At 44.3% G+C, this 22,239-nt stretch overlaps 1 protein-coding gene across 2 annotated transcripts in view; it reads left to right on the top strand.

The window, feature by feature from the left end:
- Positions 1-21,351, top strand: part of ZC2HC1A (zinc finger C2HC-type containing 1A) — a 657,196-nt gene extending 635,845 nt beyond the window's left edge. Inside the window, exon 9 of one of the 2 annotated variants that reach the window (XM_069621244.1) lies at positions 18,751-19,071. In XM_069621244.1, the coding sequence (XP_069477345.1) occupies positions 18,751-18,937 (187 nt within the window). In that variant the 3' untranslated portion in view covers positions 18,938-19,071. Of the gene's footprint in view, positions 1-18,750 lie in introns of both variants that reach the window. The other variant, XM_069621243.1, reaches the window with a different exon arrangement.
- The last annotated feature ends 888 nt before the right edge of the window (positions 21,352-22,239 follow it).

Below are 22,239 nucleotides of genomic sequence, written 5' to 3' on the forward strand. Positions count from 1 at the left end.
GTGAATAGTGTACCAGATAATTTGCAATTATCAAGTTATCGATTGTTGGACTATGTTAAGACACTAATATCCTCTGTCAGTCTCATTTGCAATAGGTTCCAAGCTGCTCTGCCAAGGGGACCAGAATCTCCAGGTCATTACTTACAACCTGTTCATAGTATGCTTATAAAGGTCCACCAGAGAGACTGCACTAGACCCAAGGTGCAAGGGGCCCTACCTAATCCTACTAACTTCTAACGCAGCTGTGAAGGTTCAGGGACCCCCAACATGGGTGTATTTAAGCCACTGCAAACAGGTGGTAGACCCCGCAATGTAGCTGCTATTATCTGGCTGATTGATTTTTCTGTATTGGCTTAGGCTAATGTAGTTTTAGGAGAACCTGATTTTATTGTACAAAGTATATTGGCAATGAAAACTAACGTGTCATTGGCAGATGTCAAGGCTTCGCTGTGGTATAAGAACCAATGGATATTACAGTGGTTTCTACCTAACTGGATGAGTGATGACAACTATTTGAAAACTTTTAACTCGCCAATAGAAGAACCCACAAGGCAAACCCCAACCTAACGTTAGAGATAGAGATGCTAGTACTGTTACTAATATACCTACTCGTATATTTCTGATTTGATATCGTATTGTAACTCTGTTCTCTTTATTAGGAGGAGAAATAAAATGATTTAAAAGATCATATGTTGGTACACACAGTGGACCTGGACCACTGTTGTGACAATGCAGAGAGAACTTGGTGGTAATGTAACCATGGTTGCACATGTGGTAAAATTGCCCATGGCAATGGCAGTGCCAGGATATTGTGAGATAGAAGATCTCTGTGCTACAATAGGGAAAGGACGACAATTACAGTTGGAGTGTTCTTCACTTACCAAAGTGGGTGCGTGTAACAGTACCTGGTATGTGAAGGTGTGTTTGAATTCTACAGAAGCTCTGTGTGTTCTTTCAAACATTTTAGGGACCTCATGTGCATGATGATTGAGCACGTTCAATTACCAGAAGTAGAAATTAGAGTTCATCAAATACACTCAAGTATGTCATCAGAAAATGATGGTACAATGCAGTATCAAACACAGAAAGGATGGGTTATAGATGCATGGTTTTGAATGCAACAGTAGCAATGGCAGTACGACGTGACAGGCATGGCAAAGAGCTTGCAGGTGTTGGAGACACTGTATAGAAAGGAAAGGAAGAGAAGGCTCATTGCACAGCCAAAATTTGTTTGGAGGGAGATATTTTGTGCGCTGTAAACAAAGACGTATCTGAGCAACCTTACATTACCTCCATAGTATGTCTGTGTTTTTTTTTGTCTATTGAGAGGGACAATTTGGTGGTGTACGCAGTGTTGTTGCCAAAATGGGGCCGTAGTCGCCCAGAACCGACCCTCCAGCATGCCTTCTCTTCAGTCTGTGCCCCATTCCAAACCCTCTTTTCTTCTGATGGAAATGAGGCAAGAAAGTATGATGCCGCAACAAGACTTGGAAAATTGTTACAAAAACAGGATGATAACTTATGTGTCAGAGTGTGGTAAAGGTAGATGGTTCACCTACACAAATGAAAAGCAGAAATGAGCCATAGTAATGATAGATTTAGAATAGAATTCCCAGAGCAAACGAAAAGCAAGCGAATTGGGTATATAGTAGGGATAATGGATCAGCTAGGTTAGTTTCACAGTAAGCGTAAATGGGGGTCTGTTAATGTTGATGGCCCCCGATGGAGGGGGTAATCTGATTTGTACTGTACAATGTTGCCATAAAGGCCATTGGGTCACTATGAACATAATAGGTAAATAAACCATGATATGGGAGAAGTCCCGGAACAGTATTCTATACCTGCAGTATTATAATTTTGTTTGTGGCAAAGATGTTTGTTGGTAATGCTTGCACCTGAGAGCTCCTACAAATACGGACATGTGCTAAAGGACTTTTGAGGCAGTGCTTTTGGAAGCTCTCAGGGGCACTGTGTGGAGGCCACCTGTACCTACATCTTGGATTGTGCTTGCCTAAACTTGCCTGAACAGTGGGGTACTATTCTCAACTGGAGGTGTGTCAAGGGTGTCAGCCCCACACCTGAGGAGAAAGACACTGGATGCCATCACAATAGAGTGACTGACCCAGAAGTGACGAGCCATGGAAACCGAAGGTAGACGAAAACCGAAGACAGACTGATTGTTTACAATGTATTCTATTGTGCTAAAAGGGTGCATTGGATACAATGTACCACCAATGTAAGGAGACAAGACCATGAGGGCATGTGAGGGAAGGCAGACTGGAGGCGGGTTGGGTTATAAGTTTGGCGGTGGGTTAATAGGATGCTATTTGTTCACACTGGTTGTGACCTGTAAGTAAATGTGGTCTGGCTTTGGCCATTTCTGATAAGACTCTCGAGTCCTTTTGTCTGATTGTGACATTCATAGTAACAACTACACAACTACTCGCTAGAATCGAATGACTACACCTACTAAACGACTATCAGTTGCGGTTCCTCCCCAAGTGTAGCACCGAGACAGCCACCGTCCAGGTTGTGGATGATGCCCTCTAAATCATAGATAAGGGCGACTCATGCCTCCTCGTTGTCCTTGACCTCTCTGCTTCATTTAACCACTGCGATCCTCCTATCCCTTCTCACCGATAGTTTTTGATTCTCTGCCACTGTCCTGAATTGGTTTACCTCCTACATCTTGGGCAGAGACAAGGTTACAGGTCCACTTCTTATTTCCTGCAGCAGCTGGCGATGGCCCCACAGACCCCCTAGGATTGCCTACTCTGCAATCCTCAAACTTAAAATTGCAGGCCTGACAATTCAAGAGGGAAAGGGGGAAGTGGATAAATTAATAAACGGGATGCTGCTTGTCCCCCTTGCAATTGGTTTTGGACGACCCACTCAAACCTGTGGAATAACATAAAAGTGTTACATATCATCCCAACTACTCTTCTGATCTTTCAGGTGTGTGTGACTTACAATTATTCTCCAGTTTACCTGAAAGGCTATTGGGTGTCCTTATCCTCTGTTCTTCTTTCGTCCAGAACCTTAGACTGAAAACTAGTCTTCTCTTCCTTTGCTGACTTCTAGGGTCTGTGTCTCCTTGCAACTAAAATCTCTTAATTTAACTGTTCTTTGACTTTGTTCCTTAAAGTCTTGCCTCAACCTTGGGATTGCTTAACTAGAGTTTGTGTTAATTACTAAACGGCCTATAACTGCTGTGTATAACTTCTCGAACTTGAACTTCAAAATAGTCACTTTTATACTTTATTTCTTTTTTATCCTCAATCACTTACTTCTTCATCTGCATTGCATATTTCCTCGTCACAAGCACTGCGCTGTGGTATAGCTGCACGCGATCAACCGCAACCTTTCTGAGGTAAATTTCAGCCCGCTGTGAAATTTGCTTCAATATTCAGTTCAGGCATGGCGCGTATATCACGTGTTCGCACGTTGTAAGGTCCAATCTTCTAATTACCTTGCGTCTCTCCTGCGCTTTCAAAAATACGCTGAGAATGCCATGGCTCTGCTACCTCGCGCCCGAATGCAAAATATTAGTCGCGTGCCTGACGGAAAACGTTACATTTTTAGTTCATTCGATTTTGGCTGCGTGCATGTCTCTGAAAATTAGAACATGCGCAACACGCAAAAACATCACTTTAGCTGGTTACCTATGACTGTTGCTAATAGCGCATGAATACTCTGAGACCACACGTGTTAAACTACATAAGGTTGACATACATTCCTTGGTATGTTTATGGCAAAATTCCACAGCTAGTTCATTTACAGCATTTCAATAATCAATATTAACGCACTTTGAATTTAACAAGTATTTTCACTTAGCTTCCTGGTGCTGAAGGTCACTGTGTCTTCTCCTTGGGTTGTGCTCTGTTTCTCAACATGTTTCAGTATTCTTGAGTTTCCTTAAATGATTTCTCTATGGGTTTTCCTCAGGAGCTCCAATAACTGTGACATTCATTGTTGGCTGTCTGAATGAAAGTCAGTTTAGAACCTCTGTCAAGGTTCCAAACTACCTCATAGGAGCTGTAGAACCAATCAACTCTAGGAATTGCTGGCACTTTCTTGAACTGGGACAACACCTGTATCCTACAGTATGCATGTTAAGGAAAACTGAGTAGAAACGTTCTGCACAAAAAACAAACAGTTTCTAGAACCCAACTTGTTTCCTACATTTCACACCTGCTCTGAGCTTCCAGGGACCTTTCCTAGCTTGTAAGCTAAAGGGAAACCTGACACCAGCCTGTCCATATGAACACGTTGCATTCTAACCAACGACCCAGTCACCTACGGAATCCCCCAAGGCTCTATCCTCTCACCAACCCTTTTTAACCTTTACATGAAGCCTCTGGGTACGCTCCCCAAAGATCCCACTATAGCCATCCACCAATACGCAAATGTTACAAAGTTTTACATGAGTAAAAATCCCACAGGAAATCAGTCGTCTCTGAAATTGCCTAGCCCTCATTAAGTTGTAGATGTTGAATGCCTACCCCAATGGTATCTCACTCGAGACAAAATGTGTCCTCATTGGTCTCCACGCTAGACAACTTGCACAACAATGGCTTACTGATACGTGCCTACAATGATTTGATCCACAGCTCTCGAACTCAACACAATCCTTAGTTTCATCATTGAGAGGAGCATGGCCTTCCTACATAGCTAAGAATGCCCAAACTGCTTTGCAAAATCAAGCCATTCATCCTGTGGCAGGGAACATAGTGACGCCCCTTGTGGTCTTGTGCATGGATAGGGAAATGCCCTCCTGATGGTGCTCCCAGCCACTGACTTGCTTCCCCTAAAAGCTGATTACCACACCGGAGCACGTCATATTACGGCCGTGAGGAAATGTTACTGAATCACACCCCGTTCTATGGAAACTGCATTGGCGTCCTCTCCAGAACAAGATACTTTTCAAGATTACATGCATAATCTACGAAGCAGTCATGAGTAGATGCCAGCTACACTTCACGTGTCTGGTGGCACACTTTCGTCAGACAGCAACTCAACCATCAGGCTCGAATTGCAACTCGTCCGCAAAGAGATGACCTGCAAACAGTCCTTCTCTTGTCATGCACCAACCCTCTGAACACAAACAGGCATTGGCTCGGATTGCCCCCACAATTCTCCAATTTCGCAAATCTGTCAAAACGTGGCTTTCAACACATGATGAAGGATTTATCTCAATGGATGCACAGACCACAACTCACAGTGCTGCGCTGCTGTTAAAATATACCAAATATAATTCTGACTGCACACACCCTGTACAGCACTCTGCTGCTAGCAAGCTATGTCCATGATTTAAACAATAAAAGAATTCAAAATAAATATTTCTTTCTATGTTGTAGGGCATCTTGTTTCCTCATACAAATTAAAGGAACTCATTCGGAATCTGCCTTCCTATCTCTGGTGGTATCCTGTGGACAGAGCTTAAATTACAAAATCCAGACAGTGAATTTCTTTTCATTCTTACCAGCCCACAATATTTATCACTTGTCCCATTTATTAAGAGCCTATTAAAAATCCTGCAGATGATTTGGGATATTTTGTTTGTACAGCTAGGTTGGAGTCTAGGTGGAGGTAATGTTTATGTACTTGCCTGTGTTAACTGAAAGGTCAAACAGACAATAAATAAGGGCATTATATAGTCCATGTTACCCATCATTATTTTATCAAAACAATACATATTGACAATTTTGCTTTTATAACAAATTATGAAAACGTGCCCTACGATGCTGTAGCTTAGTTCTTAAGGCTCTGCTGGTTAATGACACCCTTAATATTGAGTGCTTCTGCTGCTTTTTGTATGCTATGCACAGAAACTGGGCAGCAAGGCTTTACTGGGAGCAAGGGATCTTTACAAGTGTGCAGTTTGGCTATTCCCGCAGGATGGATCAAATGAAGTTAGCACCACATATTGGCCTCTTTGGTCGATTGAAGTCCAATGTCTGCACATACTGGCCGTGCTTCACCTATAGAACAGATCTGCCTTGTGTTTCCTCTTTGGGCTGGCTCTGCTTCTGTTTTTTGGGACTTGTGCCACAGCTCATTCAAAGTAATGACGGTAGACCATAAAATTAAATAGGAAATTGGTATTGGGGGCTGACCAGGAAAGTCTTCTTCCAGTCACATGGTTCATTTAATCCACAATTTGCAAGCTAACCAATCATTGGAGGACTGTCACATTTATTTTTCAGATACTACTTCTTGCACTTTCTCTCACATGTGGATTTAGACTGACCCTTTTCACCAAATAGCCATATCCGGTTCTGGCAATAATAACTTTCATTCTGTCAATAGTAGCCCTCGTTCTGTCAGGCAAACAGTACCCATAGTGAGATATTTATTTTTATTTATATATTTGCTTGTTAGGCGTTTGTACAGCAAGTAACTACTGTTTCAAAGTGCCCACGTGGCAAAGGAAGGGAACAAGGGAGTACAACACATTAAAAACTAAAAAAATATTAAAAACAGTGGAGGGAACAGGATAATTGACAAACCTACTATGCCTTGTAAGTATTCAGAATGTGCAAGTGCAGCAAGGAAGAGGGCAGAGGGGGTAAGTGCTGGAGTGTCCATGCACGTGGGTGTCCCATAGGTGAAGTGCATGGTATGGTGAGTGCTACACAGCCTGGGGCCGCATATGGTGTAAGTGCGAGCTTACAAGGCAGAGGGGGTGCCAGGGCAAGTGCTGAGGTTAAACAGGAGCTGGGGTGATTGGGTGTGGGAGATCAGGGGCCCGAGGATGTAGAAGGGCCCAGGACACCAATCACAGCAACTGTGAAATTGGCAGAGGAGAGAAGAAGGGAAGGAGGTGGTAAAGAAGAAAGTCTTGAGGAGCTTCTGGAATTTAAAGTCCTGCTCAAGGCGCAGAGAGATGGGGAGGCTGTTCCATAGGAGGGAGCCAGCTGAGGAAAGCTATCAACCTCCAACCCTCTGTTTAGCAAAACACTTTACACAAAGAGTTGGTGCCAGAAGAGTCTGGAGGGAGAGTATTTAGCGAGATAAAGTTGAAGATAGTGTGGACCCCGGGCCCAGACAGCCTTGTGAATGATGCAGAGGGATTTTAATTTAATCTGTGCAGCAACTGGGAGCCAGTGAATACTTTTTAGGGCAGGGGAGATGCAGTCCCTGGGCTTAAGGCCAAGGATAAGTCTTGCTGGCCTATTCTGGATTAGCTGGAGGAGTCAAAAAGTGGAAGTAGGTAGATGTAGGAGAAGGCTATTGCAATAATCAAGCCTAGAGAGAACCAGGGTTCAGGTAACATTGGGCCTCTGGGGGAAAGTGAGAAAAGGGAGAATTCCTTAGAGAAGGAAGATCTAAAAGTGGGACTTCTTGGTAATGTCCTGAGTGTGAGGGAGGGAGGAAGGAAGGAGAGAGAGGAGTCAAAGTGATTCCAGGTTTCTAGCTCCAAAAAAGGAGCAGGGGAGCCCGTGGAGGAAAGCCAGAGTGAAGGGAAGAAGGAGGGTACAAGGGTCCCGGTGGGAAGGATCTCAGTATTAAAGGCATTGAGGCAGAGATTATTGGTGGTGCACCAGGATTGGATGGCAGATAGGCAGTCAGGGATGATGGAAGGTGCAAGAGGGTCAGCAGGAATTTTGAAAATGAAGAGTAGTGTGTCATCTGCATAACACTGGAAGTTAGGGGGGGAAAGGGGGAGATGAGGTGTGCCAGCTGACGAAGGTAGATGTTATAGAGTCAAGGGGAGAGGAAAGAACCCTGGGGGACACCACAGGTGTGGAAGGAAGTAGGGGAGGAGAAGGTGCCCAGAGTGACTTGTGACATGCGGCAGTTAGGAAGGATGTCAGCCAGCCCAGTGCCCTTTCCGAGATACCAAGGGTACCATGGAGCCTTCGTAAGAGGAGGAAATAGTTGACTGTGTCAAAGGCAGAGGAGAGATTGAGTAGGATGAGGACAGCTGGGGAGTTGAGTCCAGAGATACAAGCAGTTCTCCATGGGTGTTCAGAAGAGCAGTTTCCGTGCCTCTGGATGCTTGGAATCCAGATTGATGGTCATAGAGACAACCAACATGTTTGGTGTGCGAGTTGAGTTGGGGAAAGGCCAGCTTCTCTAGCAGTTTCCCCAGGAAGTGGGTGATGGAAATAGGGCGGTAGTTGGTGGGACAGGTAGGGTCTACTGAAGATTTTTTCAGGAGGGGGCGCACAACAGAGTTTTTGAGGTAGGAGGGGAAAGATCCAGTGGCAAAAGAATGATTACAGAAATCAACGAGTGCAAGGGCAAGAGAGCCAATGTTGTTCTTGATGGTTCTGAATGAGCAAGGGGAAACGTGTTTAGAAGAGACCTTCATAGAGCGGACAACTCTGGTAACTTTTTCAGGGGAGATGGAGGAGGGTGAGGCACAAGGAAAGCAAGGGGGTGTAGGTTCGGTTGGGAGGGTGAGTTAGAAGAGTGTTCAGGATGTCCTAAGTTTTGGTGGTGGTGAGTGGCCAGTGCATTGCAGAGGGCCTGGGAAGGGAAGGGGAGGAGGGGACTACGGAAGGCTTGGCTAATTCCCTGCAGATCTTGAAAAGTTCTGCTGTGTTGTTGGATGCACCAGAACATTGTGCCTGTATGTGGGATCCTTTTTTGGCACAGGTGGAGAGTCTTTATTGCCTTTGGAGCAAGTGGCACAGCAGTTTGTCGGGATGAGCCTGAGGTTTGCCACTTCCATTTGGCTGCTCTGCACTTCCGTTTCAGGGCCAAAGGTTCGGCGTGAAAGGAGCCAATTTCGTCAGGAGAGGAGGCCCAGGCAGGGGGTGATGGGAGATCCGTCCCGTCGTCACCACCGTCGTCGTCCGTCCCCGTCGTAGCCATCCCCGTTCCTGTCTCATGCCTCGGAGGAGGGGAAGAAGGGGAAGGCTGAAAAGGCAGGGTGGAGGGAGTGGATTCGCCTCCGCTTGTTCCGTGGGCTCCCCGGTGGTCTGGATGGCCATCACGATTGCCCCCGAGTTGTCTTGTGGCATAGGCATCGGTTGCGATGGGAGCGCCGGTTGGGGCGTGGGATCCTCTGTATCCTCCACGGCCCGCGGTTCCTCGTTGGCTCCACCGTCACTCTCTACGTCCGTCTCGTCGGGATTCCTCCCGTAGGACCGGACTTCCTCAAGCTTCTTGTCCAGGATCTTCTTTACGCCTGCCAGCTCATCTTCAGAGGTGGTATCCTTGTCCGTTATGGCTACCGTGCCCCCCTCCCTTTCTCATCCCGGGGTTTCATGGGGGTCTTCTCGATAGCATGAATAGACGATTTCCTCCGGGGTGGCAGGGAAACTCTAGGCCCAGAAGTCAATTCCACTGGTGTAGCCACCGCAGGCTTCGCCAGGGCCACAATGACTCCTTTATATCGAGGCCTTCGCCGGGTGATTCAGGGCCTTCGCGACCTTGGCTGCCTCTGGGGCCTTCACCTTAGGGGGAGGGTCACTGCCTCGCCCCCCCCTTGGTTTGCTCCATCGGGATCGACCGGGGCTTATCCCGAAGCTTACCTGGGTTCTCCGACTTCCTTTTTCCCAAGCCAAAGCATTGGCTCGTGGTTGATGGCGCGGGGACATAGCGCCCTGCCTGGCAGCCGAGGAGCCCGAACCAACGGCGCTCCCGGTGCCGGTGGACTCACGTGCTTTGCCTTATGTTGGGCCCCTGTCGCCAGAGCGCCCTCAAAGGTCTTAGAAAACCGCTCTGACTTCTTCTTCTCACCTGGTGCTGGGCTCTTCCCTTCCAGCCAGTTAGTGAGTCGAGTCTGACTGTCCTTCAATGTCCGTTTGGACATGTTCTTTCAAAATGCACAGTCCTTCTCCACATGCAATTTGTCATTGTGAAGGCAGTAGAGGCACCAAGAGTGCTCATCTTCCTTGAAGACATTCTGTAATCCGCATCCAGGGCAGCTCCTGAACAGCTTGGGTCCAAAAGGCGTTGTTTCCTTTGTCCTGGGCCATGACCACCCGGGGTAGCCCTCAAAGATCTTCCAGAAACCTCCAAGAATTGAAAACTCGATGAAAATTCAAATTCGCCCTTGAGGGGCGTAGAAGAATTCCGAAACAGGTCCCCGTTGATCGGAAGTAGAATCGGTGGAGCTTGAGGCTCGATTGACTGAAAATATAAGAGTAAACTCTTAAAAAAAAACACAAAACGCAGTAAAAGATCGAGAGCTATAGCACGAGGACTCCCAACACTTGAACGTGCGGTAAAAATCTGAAGATGGCTGCCAGAGGAGGGGCTTAGGTAGAGGGCAGTCATTGGCTGGGGGGCAGTATGACCCAGAGACCAGTGATTGGTTAGTAGTAGAAAGACAGTTCAAAAACGAAACTGAAACTGATTTTTTCTTTACCGAGGATTCCCAGCCTGACGACGGGGAATAGTCATGAGCATGTGAATCAATGCAGACCCATGCTGTAGAACAACAGTTACAGGTAAGTAACTTGTTCCTTAAACTTAGAAGCACGTTTCAGGCGGATCCACTTGACTGGGGCAAGAATGTCAAGAGTATTGGAGATGGACAAGTGGAGGTAGCTGTCATGATCTCTGCTTCCAAAAGGTCAGGGTTTTCCCAACTCCCTTGGAAGCAGATCCATAACCCAGGTTCCGAGGGCCAACCAGTCCCAATTGGGACCTTTTGGACCCAGTCCTGGCGCCAGTGGCACCAGGCTCATAAATATGCCCAGTCCCAGCGCTGGAAGCGCCGGGCTCATAATGCTTGGGTGGACTTACCTGCAGCAGACCATGCTGCTTACTTGCCTGCCAGCTGAGCCTCTGATCCTCTTCTGTTTGGAACTACTTTTCCTGTTGGGTGGGGCAGGAGCCACTCCCTAGATTCAGAACACTGGAACTCTTCTGGAAAGCAGGAACTCTTTTCTTACCTAGGCGTGGCTGTGGAAGGAGTTCCCTAAGCACTACAGGAGGCTATTTAAACCACACCCAGTGGATGAATCTTGCTTTGCGTTATTCTGCATCCTCTGCAGCAGAACGCTCATCGTGTCTTCTGCATCGGATCCTGGGCCTAAGGAAAAAGGCTTACCATCCTGAATCCAGTCTTCAGCAACACCTATAAAGACAAGAAAGAACAGGTTAGCATTCCGGCATCTGAAAGACAAAGGCTTACCTACTCTTCGTGCGCTCCGGAGGTCTTCACACTGCATTCCGGAATCTGAAAGACAAAAGCTTACCAACTCTTCGCACGCTCCGGAGGCCTACGGCGCTGCATCCTACATCTGAAAGACAAAACAAGGTGCGTTTAAAGACATTGGGGAACTTTAATACTCACGTGCCATTACTCCTTTCCACATCAACCCCAGTGGGTATTCCGGCACCCTGCAGCCGCTCCGAACTCGTACCTGCAAAATAAAAGACAGTTAGAGCGCATCGTGAAGCAGGCAACAAGCGCTTACTTACGTGCTTCCAGGCGCTTCTATTCATCACACGGACTCCATCTTCAACTCACTTCAGCCCGTCATCCGCCATCGCCGGAACCTGCAAAACAAGAGACATCATTACTAAAGACTTTAAAGACAATAGAATTACTCGAAACTTACCGTTCGTGCAGTAAACGACGGACAGCAGTCCTCTGAAGTCAAGAGGCCTGCGCTACCGATCCAGTGAAGAAACTGGTTACAGCACCCTGCCCCGAGGCAGATGGAGAGCTCGGCATTCACTTACCTAAGGTGAGAGCGTTAACCTTTGGGGGTCTACAGGAGAGCAAAAAAGGAAAGAGATAGGGACACCCCAATAACCCCAGTTCATTAATCCCATATTTTCTATCTGCAGACATCTTACTCTTGAAGTCAGGCATACAGTGCACAGAGGTCCAGCCCAAAGAGCCAACCGGGTGCTACACATCACCTTTGAAGATACGGTAGTCGCCCAGTCAAGACCGGCGCCTCTGCGAGAATCAGGTGAGCGTTACAGTAGCTGAGGGCAGAGTCAATGGTATAATATGAGGTAGTGGGCATATGGGAGATGAAGGTGGAAGCGAAGGCAGCAGCTGACACTCATTTCATCGGGCGGATGTTAGTGAATGAGGTTGGTATGGCTCTGTTGGGGTGCGGTCAGAGGGCCAAAGGGACCCAGGTGAGGGGGTAGAATGGTCTGACCAAGAGAGAGGGGTGACTAGTGGGGAGGAGAGAGAGGTCAGATTGGATGAGGGCATCTAGAGTGTGCCCAGCCAAGGGGGTTGGACCAGAAGGGAGAATAGCGAGGGATAGAAAGGTGCAAAGGTCAATGAAAAGAGTGGATGCTGTCACAGGGGAGTCCTATTGGATGTTGAAATCACCCAGGAGGGGGAGATTGGAGGTAGATGAAAGTAAGGAAGAACAGAAATCAGCCCATCCAGAGAGGAACAGAGTGGTAGTGCCTGGAGGCCGGTAAATGGTGGCAATGGTCAGGGTGGAGGAGGGCAAGATGAACAATTTGCACACCAGGCTCTCAAAGGAAGAGTAGAGCTGGGTGGGTAAGATTGAAGAAGGAACCCACTCAGGGAAGATTAAGGCGACCCCACCGCCAACACGGTGAGGTCGAGGCTTGGAAATTATCTTGAAGCCATCACAGAGGAGGGAGTCAAAATTAGTGACTGAGCTGGCATTGAACCATGTCTTGCTAAGAGCGAGAATGTCGAGGTCAATGTCTTCAAGAAGGAGGCAGATGTCGGAGGAGTGTTTGTTGGCTGAGCGGGTGGATGTTCAGAGTAGCCAGATGAAGAAGCTCTCTGCCTTTGAATGTTTTCTGAGGTGGGGTACAGGGGTGTGGTACAGCAGACAGAGGGGGAGGGATAGAGAGAGTAGTGGGGGGAGAGGCAGGAGAAGGAAATTAATGAGGGACGGCAGGATTCGGACAAAGAGAATGAGGTTGGGTTGAGGACCCCAGACCAATATAGTGCCTGTGTGGTAGACATTAATGAAGATGAGAACTTCCCACTTGGTACCACCGTTAATGGGAGAGGATGTGGAAGAAGAGAGAGTAGAGAAGAGATGAGGGGCGCATAGACCTGGAAAGGGGACAGAGAAGAGGATATCAGTGACAAGCTCTCTGGAAGAAGCGCTGACATAGGTGTCTGCGATGGGAAGGCCAGGGTTTGCCCTCGGGATGTCTTTTTTGTGCTTTTTCCTTTCGGATTTCGTGACAGTGGGGATAGGTGGTAGTGTAGCAGTTAGAGAAGATGAGTGAGATGGTGAGAGCCATAGGGGCGGCAGAGGTTAGTAGAGGAATGAAAGAAGGGTGGCTGCACTGCACAGTTCTAGCTAAACTCACCAGGTGGCCTAGTAGACACAAAAGGCACACATGCAATCTTAAAGGAAATCTAATGTCAATAAACAAGGGGCACACATGCAGTGCAAGAAAAGGTGCACTGATGTAAAGGCACACACACGTAAAATAGTGGCACTAATACAGTTTGACAACATCCATAAGCAATGACTTGAGGGCTACTTCATTCAGCTTCCCCCAACTTCTTCCTGTGCTTCCTCTCTGGTATGGGTTCAGACGTTAAATCCGGACACCTTTCTGAACAAAGTCACATATCCATGACCTTACATGGCAACATCTGGATCTTACTCTCATAAAGCACATTAGGCTATTTAGCCCAATATTGAAATTGTACTGACGTTCCCTGTAGGTATTGTTGTGGTATTGCAGGCAGTACCCAACTATAAATCACAAGAGCATCTGTCAGTATAGTAGCTCATAGAAGTCAACATTGTAGTCATTGGTGTGAGATGATATGTAGCAAAACACACAGAGCCTTCAGGTCACCTTATTGCTGAGGTGTATGGCCTCTCAGAGGCACATTCAGGATTAGCGAGCTTGATGCTAAATGTGATGTGGACTCACCAAGAAATAAGTCTGTCAACCATACAGAAAAAAGAAGATGCCAAGGGCCTCTCCCCAGATATAGCTTAGCCCTTTTGACCTTGCAGTCTTAGGTTTGGTGACAGGTGCATGCTCAGTCCATACCCAAGTATAGTAAACCTTTGCTTAGTAAGATCTATTCTAACCTGGCATAGATTTTGCATACATGGGAAAAGTGTTAAGCAACTTTTGTTGCTGTCCCTCTAGCAAACTCCTCTGTATGTGTCCTGGAACATAGTGATGCCCTGACCTTTCTACTGCTGCTTAGAAAATAGTGTTGAAGATGTCTCAAAACAAGTATCCTCCCCTTTACAAAATAGGAATGGGCTTCCTCCTCCTATGAGCAGAAGTGTGTGTTGAAAAAATCAAGCAAACGCAATGTATTAGTGCATTTAGATCCCATAATGTGATCCATGTGTGCCTCGAATAGCTCTCTAGCGGAAATATGCTCCTGCAAAAATCTGATTTTGTGAGCTGTTTTCTACCCACCTCAATTCTAATAAACCTACATTTTTCATTTTTTTAAAAATGTATTTGTGTGGTATACTTGTGTACTTTTCACACATGACAAAACAAACGTCAATTAGCACCATAGTCACATAGATAAAATACACTTACAGATTCTCAGTAAACACAGATGGGTTCTAGCACATTTAAAATCCAACAGTTTCCAAAAAATCGAAGACCTTCAGCAGTAAGGACATTTCATTTCTATTTTAAATCCTGCGCCAGACCTCATCTTCACAACCTGGCTCATCAGTGATTATCTTCTTGTTCCTTCACAGCTGAGCAAGGGTTGGGCACAATAAACAAAGATGTTTTAGTGATTCGTCCTCGTTTAGGTAAAAGCGACATAAACGAGAACCGAGTGGATCATTCCCCCTCCTGCCCAAAACCTCCATTGTCAGAAGGTTTAATTTTAATCTGAGGATTTTTCCCCTGAACTCCCTAGATGGATGCTTCTTTAAAAATGTAGACACTACATTAAAATGTTTAATTGACCATATAAAATGGTAAATGAAACAAAGATGTGCCGTTACCTCAGACCTTAGTTCAATCCATACACATCTGTACAATTTCATTTTAGATCTTTTCAGATTGCCATCCGCTCTTCAGATGACGAGTCAATTTTAAGTAACATTCCGGTACACTGTGTAACCCATTGGTCCAAAGCTCTACGAGAAACCTTTTACCACATACCGTTAAGGTATACAAAAAAGTAAGCAGTGAGAGGCACCAAAATGTTTGTGAACAGTTGTAACCCCACCCCCCCACTCAAAAAAGGTTTGGCTAGGGAGTTGTCCCAATTCATGCAGTATTCCAACCCAAGAAACCGAATTAGGGAGACCGAAAACCTTCCTCAACAATAGGGCTTTCAATTTAGACCACGGGATACCCTTTTCCTGTACTTCTGCGCCAAAGATCAAACGAGGTCTGATTGTTTGCCTATATAGTTTCATCAAGAGGAGAGCAGAAACCCTCCCACACTTATGGTTAAACTGCCTCAGCTGTGCCACTGCTGCAACAAATTTTGATTTTATGTTGTTACAGGGACCCTGAATCCCTTTGGAGGCTTAAATCATAGAGCCCAAATACTTAAAGTATTTATTACTTCAACATTTTGCCCGTTCAGGGATCGTCTAAAATGTTTCCATTTAGAGCAGCCTACATTAAATACAAAAATTTTAGATTTAGCTGCATTCATTGACAAGTCAAGTTTTCTCAGGAATGCCAGAAAACTCTCCAGTGCCCAACATAAACCAAAATATAGAACTTTGAGATGTGGAGATGACAGCTTTTCAAGTGAAAACTGCTCTTAAGTGAATCTATCTGAATATAGGTATGTAGCTGAAATGGGAACTTGGTCATACATTTTAACTCTATTGCTTTATAGGCTATTACTACTGAATATCATATACATATGCATTTGATCCAAGTTGTACTAGGAAGCCATGTCTTGCATTTTGGAGGCAGGAAATGTTACAGTAGACATATTGGGAAGTTTAGCAATGTGTCTCATTTGGATAGAACTGTAAAGATTAGCCATGCATCACATTTAGATAATTAGCCACTGAGAACTTTGAGAGTACCCAATGTACTAACTGCCCTGTTCCTGCTAGCCTCCAACACACATGCCTTCCACTATACACGCCCATGGCCTAGCCAAACTGCACACAAACACACACCCAACATAACTGACATTCACATACAACCCAGGCATTGGCCTCACCATTACGGATACAACAAGCCAGTACACACAATCAACCCAACACACACAAATGCCAGTTTCTCCTGGTCCTGGACCTGTCCTATCCCTCTACCTCACTAACCAACCCTGTCCTCTTTCTTGTAGAGCCGCGTGAGTACCTGGAGACTGCCACTGAGTGGTAGTGGCGTATGATAGAAGTCAACATAACATAACATATAAATCGAAGAGTCTTGAATTTGATGTTAAAATATTGGTCAATTGTTGATAATGCTTGGTGTGACAAATTGACTTCTCTCTTGCAGGAATACAAGGATGAGTTGGAGCTAAAACACACACTCAGCCCTTGCAATTCAACAAATCAAGAGCCAACACAATCATACCGGTCAAACGGGCACAGCCAAGAATCATACTTCCATTGACTTTTGTGGTAACGTAGGCCTAGGGAAGGCTATACTGTTAAGAGGGCTGTGAATATGGTTCAGTAGCAACCCTAACAGTCCAAAATAAAGGAATGTTCAATCAAGCTTCTATAAAAATATATACTTTAATCAGACACACCATGTACAATACTACCTAGCTAGGAAAAAACGCTACACAAAACCCACTCCTCAGGAAAGAACACAGAACAAGCAAAGATAGATTATGCAGCTCTAAATAATGATTCAGGGGGTGAAAGGCAAACAAAAGCAGTAATGTCTTTGAAAAAGGATATGTACTAGTGAGTCAAAAGGATTCAAAGTGACCCAACTATTCTCTAGGGCCCAAACATGGACCAAGGGGGCAGATAGCAGTCAATGGTACCTTATTTGCAGTTCTTGGTGGTTCAGTAGCGCCAAACCAGACTTCTTGGCAGTGATCGAAGATCGGGAGAAAGCAAAAGGCAGCAACCAGAGGGTCCGTGTTGAACAGTTCTTGAAACACTCTCCGAGCAGTTCAACAGTGTAAAACACTAGGATCACAGCTGTCTTGGTTCTCCAGGTGCTGAGAGTCCCAATCCTGGGTACCACGGTGGCTGACAGAGGGGCAGGTCCTTTTCCAGCAGCAGATCCCCCCCCCCAATGGTCCCTGGGGATGGTTGGAGGACAGAGCTTGCCTCTGCCTTTGGAACACCTGCCTTCACATCACAACTGGAGGACTTTAGAAAGGACTGCGCTTTCAGGGTCCAACTAAATCTTCTCAAGTGTGATCCAAAGATGCATCAAGATGATTCATAGAAGTGATGGGGAAACCCCTCTTTATAGGAAAAGGTCCCCAGGTGATTAGGCTAAAGCTAGCCTGCTTTAGGGGTCCAATCCCTGCTCTTGAAATGTGTGGACCTTACCTATATGATGTCACACCCAAAGTGCTTTGCTCCAGAGAAAGTGGAGGGGACAGGAAAGAGAAAGAGGGCACAGGGAACCAAGATGTCAGAACCCTCCCAAAACTGTAAAGATCTCTCTCTGGCTATACTAACCCTGTCCACTTTCCTTCTCAATAGAATCAAAGACATTTAGAAATGCAGCCCTCTCGTGTGAGGCCTGACTATCTGGAATTAGGGGAAGCAAGGGTGTTGCTTGCCTTTACAAAGGGCCAAAGAGAAGCAATACCCCAAGGCTGCAGTCCTGTCAGTGGACAGTCGTGGGCCTTATCTGGGAGGAATACACATAATCCTTCTACACCTGAACTGGGCCCATAGGACTGACACATGCAAAATCAATTTAATGTGGCTGGGAGAACTGAGAGAATTTGACCACCATAACCAAAGTAAGGTATGGCTCATATTTACAGTTGAGTGTGCCACTAGGACAGGATCTCCAGAGTATTGCAGGATCTCCAGAGTATTGCAGTTTTTGGAATAGGGTGCATATTTGTAATGCAGCCCCTGCAATGCAGAGACTTCAGGGTCACTTCTGTCAAGAGGGCACCTCTGACCTCTCAACCTACTCTGACCCACTTCCAGAGTAGATGCTGCAATAAGAATACTGATGCAGCACGGGAACAGATACACACTATGCTTTTAGCATGGAGCTAATGAAAGGGGAATCTGATTAGCAGATTTCTCTTTCAGAGATGGAATTAACTGCATCATTTTATTAAGCCTGGGCTTTTACACCCTTGCCAGATGGCAATTCATCATTCTTTGTATATGATCTGAATGCATGCCATTTGGTGCAATTTCAAGGTCATACCATGGACATAACTGATATTGTGATAGTAAGTTGCCATTTGATGCCAGTAGCTGGCAAGTTGTGGAGTACCTGACAACGCAGAACATATGTTTGTTATACAAAAGGCCAATATATTGGTTTTAGACAGTGCATGTTTGAGTTGGAGGTCTAGGATTCTTTTTTTAATGTTACAAACACGAAGTAAACACATTTTAGTGTGCATTGTTACACTTGAATTAAAGTGTTTGGGAGCAATGGGATCTGTAATATTTTCTCCGTATAATTGTGATTTTTTTTCTTTTTTTTTTTTTAAGTGTTTTGTTATATTACAGTTATTCCTGTTTTTAATTGTTTTTAAAGGATACTACTAAATGCGGAAAAAAGTACTATAATCATTTTCTTAAAACCCAAGTGTACAACTCTAGAATGCTACCTTGAACTCGACTATGGGATTAAATTAGGCATTTGAAAATGAAGTTGCACATTCTTAGATTGGATTATCGAACTGAAATGCAAAGCAATGAATATGTAGATTATTAACTTCCAACTTTAATTTTTCAGGTTGGATGGAAATACTGGTTTTGAGTTTGGCGACTTTTCACCCTCAATAAATGGTGGAAGTAGGAAAAACGGAAAAGATGGGAATGGAAGTGGACAGTCAAAATTCTGCCATGAATGTGGAACAAAGTATCCCTTGGAGTTCGCCAAGTTCTGCTGCGAATGTGGAGTCAGAAGGATGGTTCTATAAGGAAATGCCCAAGACAACCAACTCATTACCTTTGCCATTCAGTTGCATGGGGAGCAAGTGCACTCGTCTATAATCTAATTAGCACTGCACGCATTTGGAAATGAAATGCACATACTCTTAAACTGTCAACAAATCTCACATATATGTAGAACATATATAGGCTGCATCCTTTGAGTACATCGGCCTGGATCGGATACAATATGAAGCCAACCGTATAAGAACAAATCTTGGGTCACGTTTTAAGGAGTTACTTGAAGTCTGTGTACAAAGAAAACGTATTTAAACATTGAAGAATATTACAATACATTTGAATATGAAGGCCCACATTCAGTTGAGGTCCTGATTTAATTTTTATGGTCTATGACTTGTTTTGTGGTTTCTTGTTATGCCCACTCCCAACATAAAAATAATTATTCCAGTAGTATTTTGTGAACTCTCATGTGGAGCAGAATGTACCTTGTACCAAAGGGTACTTCTATCTCTTACATTTCTTAATAAAAGTACAATGCCACATCAAACACTAAGATTCATCATCTTGTGGCATACCTTAAAAAACACTGTGTGCCGAATGTAGACTGCTGTTCACTACATTTGCAGTTTCCGGAGTGCATCAATACTGTACTGAAAGCATAGCACCTGTAAAGAGATTGTTTAGAGAATTGTAGAACGTGTTACTGGCATACTGGTTGTATTTAGTGGCTACTTTCGTGTTGCAGTTTGTTAGTGGATCAGAAGAGTAACGCATGAACATATGAAGTACCCAAATAGAAAATGGGTAGCTAGCTTCTCAAACTGACAGAAGCCCTTTAAAAAGTCTTTAGAAGGTTTTTCTGCTCCCTGTGGGTGAGGACAAGGAATTTGAGGGACATTGTTTTTTATGCAGGATAGGCAGGAACGTCTGCAGAATTCATTTATAAAATAAAAATGGCTGTGCATGGTTAAAGTAAGTGATATGTAAAGGAGTTTGGCGGAAGGGCCCTACTATATATCGCCTGCAGACCTTAAAGTGTTCTTTCTTTTAGGCTTGTTTCTTTGCATCGTTCCACGGTCACCTCTGTTCTTATTCGAGCATGATCACACAGGCCTTTTCTTCACACTGTTTTGCATGGTGCATCTCCCCTATTACCTTTGTTCATTATTTCCATGCCATCACCTTTTCTTTGAGCTATCTTTCCCACATCACCACTTTGTTTCCCTATTCCTTAACTTCCACATCACAGTTTTCTGTGCACTTGCACCCACAGTTGTTGTTCACGTTTCCATATGCTTCTTAGAAGCTGGATTTGAATGTTCTTTATATTACAGGAGTCTACTGATCATAATGTCTATTGGCAATTTTTAATACGATATTCAGGTCTTGTGCGCATAGCCTACCACAGGGGAACAATTTGTATGTGATGTTCACGATTTATTTTCGGTTATATGAAATTGCTTGGATTCGTCTGGTTGCTGTTATTTAGGTTTTTAGTGTGTTTTGAATGCAGAAAAGTGTATGACTGTCCAATTAATCAAAGTGTTGCAGGCATTTATTCAGCTCTGTGCTGAAGTAAATGAAGCTCAAGACAACTTGTACAAAATACAGAAATGGGCTAGCGTTCCTGCTGGTGATAAAATCATTTTTGGGGACTGTGTAGAAGATTGAGGAGTGTGTAGAAAGATAACAACGTTGTTTTCCCCCCCAAAGTTATCTAAATCCAGGATTATGGATGATGTGTTTCTACAGATTGTGGTTGTTTTACAGCCCTTTATTATCAGAGTGACACTTATGTGGCCATTTCTGTGCCAAGCGTTTTTAAAATAAGGCCTGAGGTGACATAAAATTAAGATTTTTCTGTTGCTTGCTAAAATCAGATTTCCGTTTTGTAAGGTAAGATTGCATTTTCCTCCTAAAATCATTTGAGATTTTTGTATCATACAGCACATTTATATGCTCCTTTCTGTAGGTGATTCTGCAGTGGAAGTTTGTTTTCTGTGAAACTCATTCCAAAACATACATTGCATCGCTTTTTGGTGACCTGATGTTTCTATGTTTAAAACAAAATCGATATCCTATTTATTTTTTTGTACCAGTATGCTCAAAAATCTTTTTTTTAATGTTTGTTTGCACTTTAATATGTGTATCACATGTGAAACTGGCATATCCGTTTTCACATCATCATATGTTTTATTTGTGTATCTGTAATGATTGTTGATTTAATTTGGCCTAAGATGTTCAATATAAATGCCATATGTCATACCTAAAACGTTGACTTTAATTTAATCTTTGTTACAGCATAGACGATGCATGTAATGAAATAATATTGACCGTTTTTCCTCCAATATTTTTTTAGCAGATTTTAAAAGTCATGATCAAATAATGAGACCCACAACATTCTAAACTTTATCTATGTAAATAAAATGTTAATACAACTTTTCATATGGTCTCATTAATTTCAACGGTATTTTAAAACTCAAACTTAATTCCATCAGAGAGCGTTTGATACAAGATATTGTAGATCATGTATATCAAAAATATCCTTTGAGGCTAGAGTTGTTTTTTATTGAAAGTACGTGACCATGCGTCACTATTTCATATTTCTAATAAGTTGTATCCTCCCACCGTTTCCTCATCTTCGATATACAGTCAAAGCAAAAGCTGGCATCTCAAACTCTTTCCGAGCAGGGCGAGTTGTGATCTGCAGCACCGACCTCAGATGCTCCACTGTGATTCCACAAGGAACCCCTGAAGTGTATACATAGAGAGTACACCATGCCCCATGAGCCTAGTCCTTTTTCTGCCCTCTGCATCAGAATTACCTCTTGTCTTGAGAACAGTATATTTTAATGAATCATTATGCCTGGTTCTGCTAAGCCCTCTGCATTTAATCGCGGCAGGCATTGCACATCCAAGATGACAATAATGCATCTGTTTGGAGACTGACCATGAGTCTTGGCATACGATGAAGCAGAAGGCCCTGCGTGAATGGACACTAAATATGACTCTTGGCTCCCTTTCAAGTCACATGATACCTCTTCAAAATGTCGGTCTTCTGAAGAAGGAAAGCAAACCAGTGAGGCCTCGCCAGAAATAAAATTAATCTGAGGGAGAACATAGGGAAACACATAGGTGGCACCACAAAAGATATTTGAGGAGCGAGTCATGTCACTCTACATCTTCCTGATCTCACAAGAAGCACTGTTCTTAGAGGGATAAGAGAGAGGAAGACGCCTGTTAGATGGGGAAATTGGCCACCTTTCACCAAAACGCTTGACGTCCACCTCATTAACCAAGACTCATGGAAGTAGAGTCAGACTATATGTGC

The sequence above is a fragment of the Ambystoma mexicanum genome, chromosome 5q (assembly GCF_040938575.1).
Source record: "Ambystoma mexicanum isolate Mex_15411 chromosome 5q, UKY_AmexF1_1, whole genome shotgun sequence".
NCBI lineage: Eukaryota > Metazoa > Chordata > Amphibia > Caudata > Ambystomatidae > Ambystoma > Ambystoma mexicanum.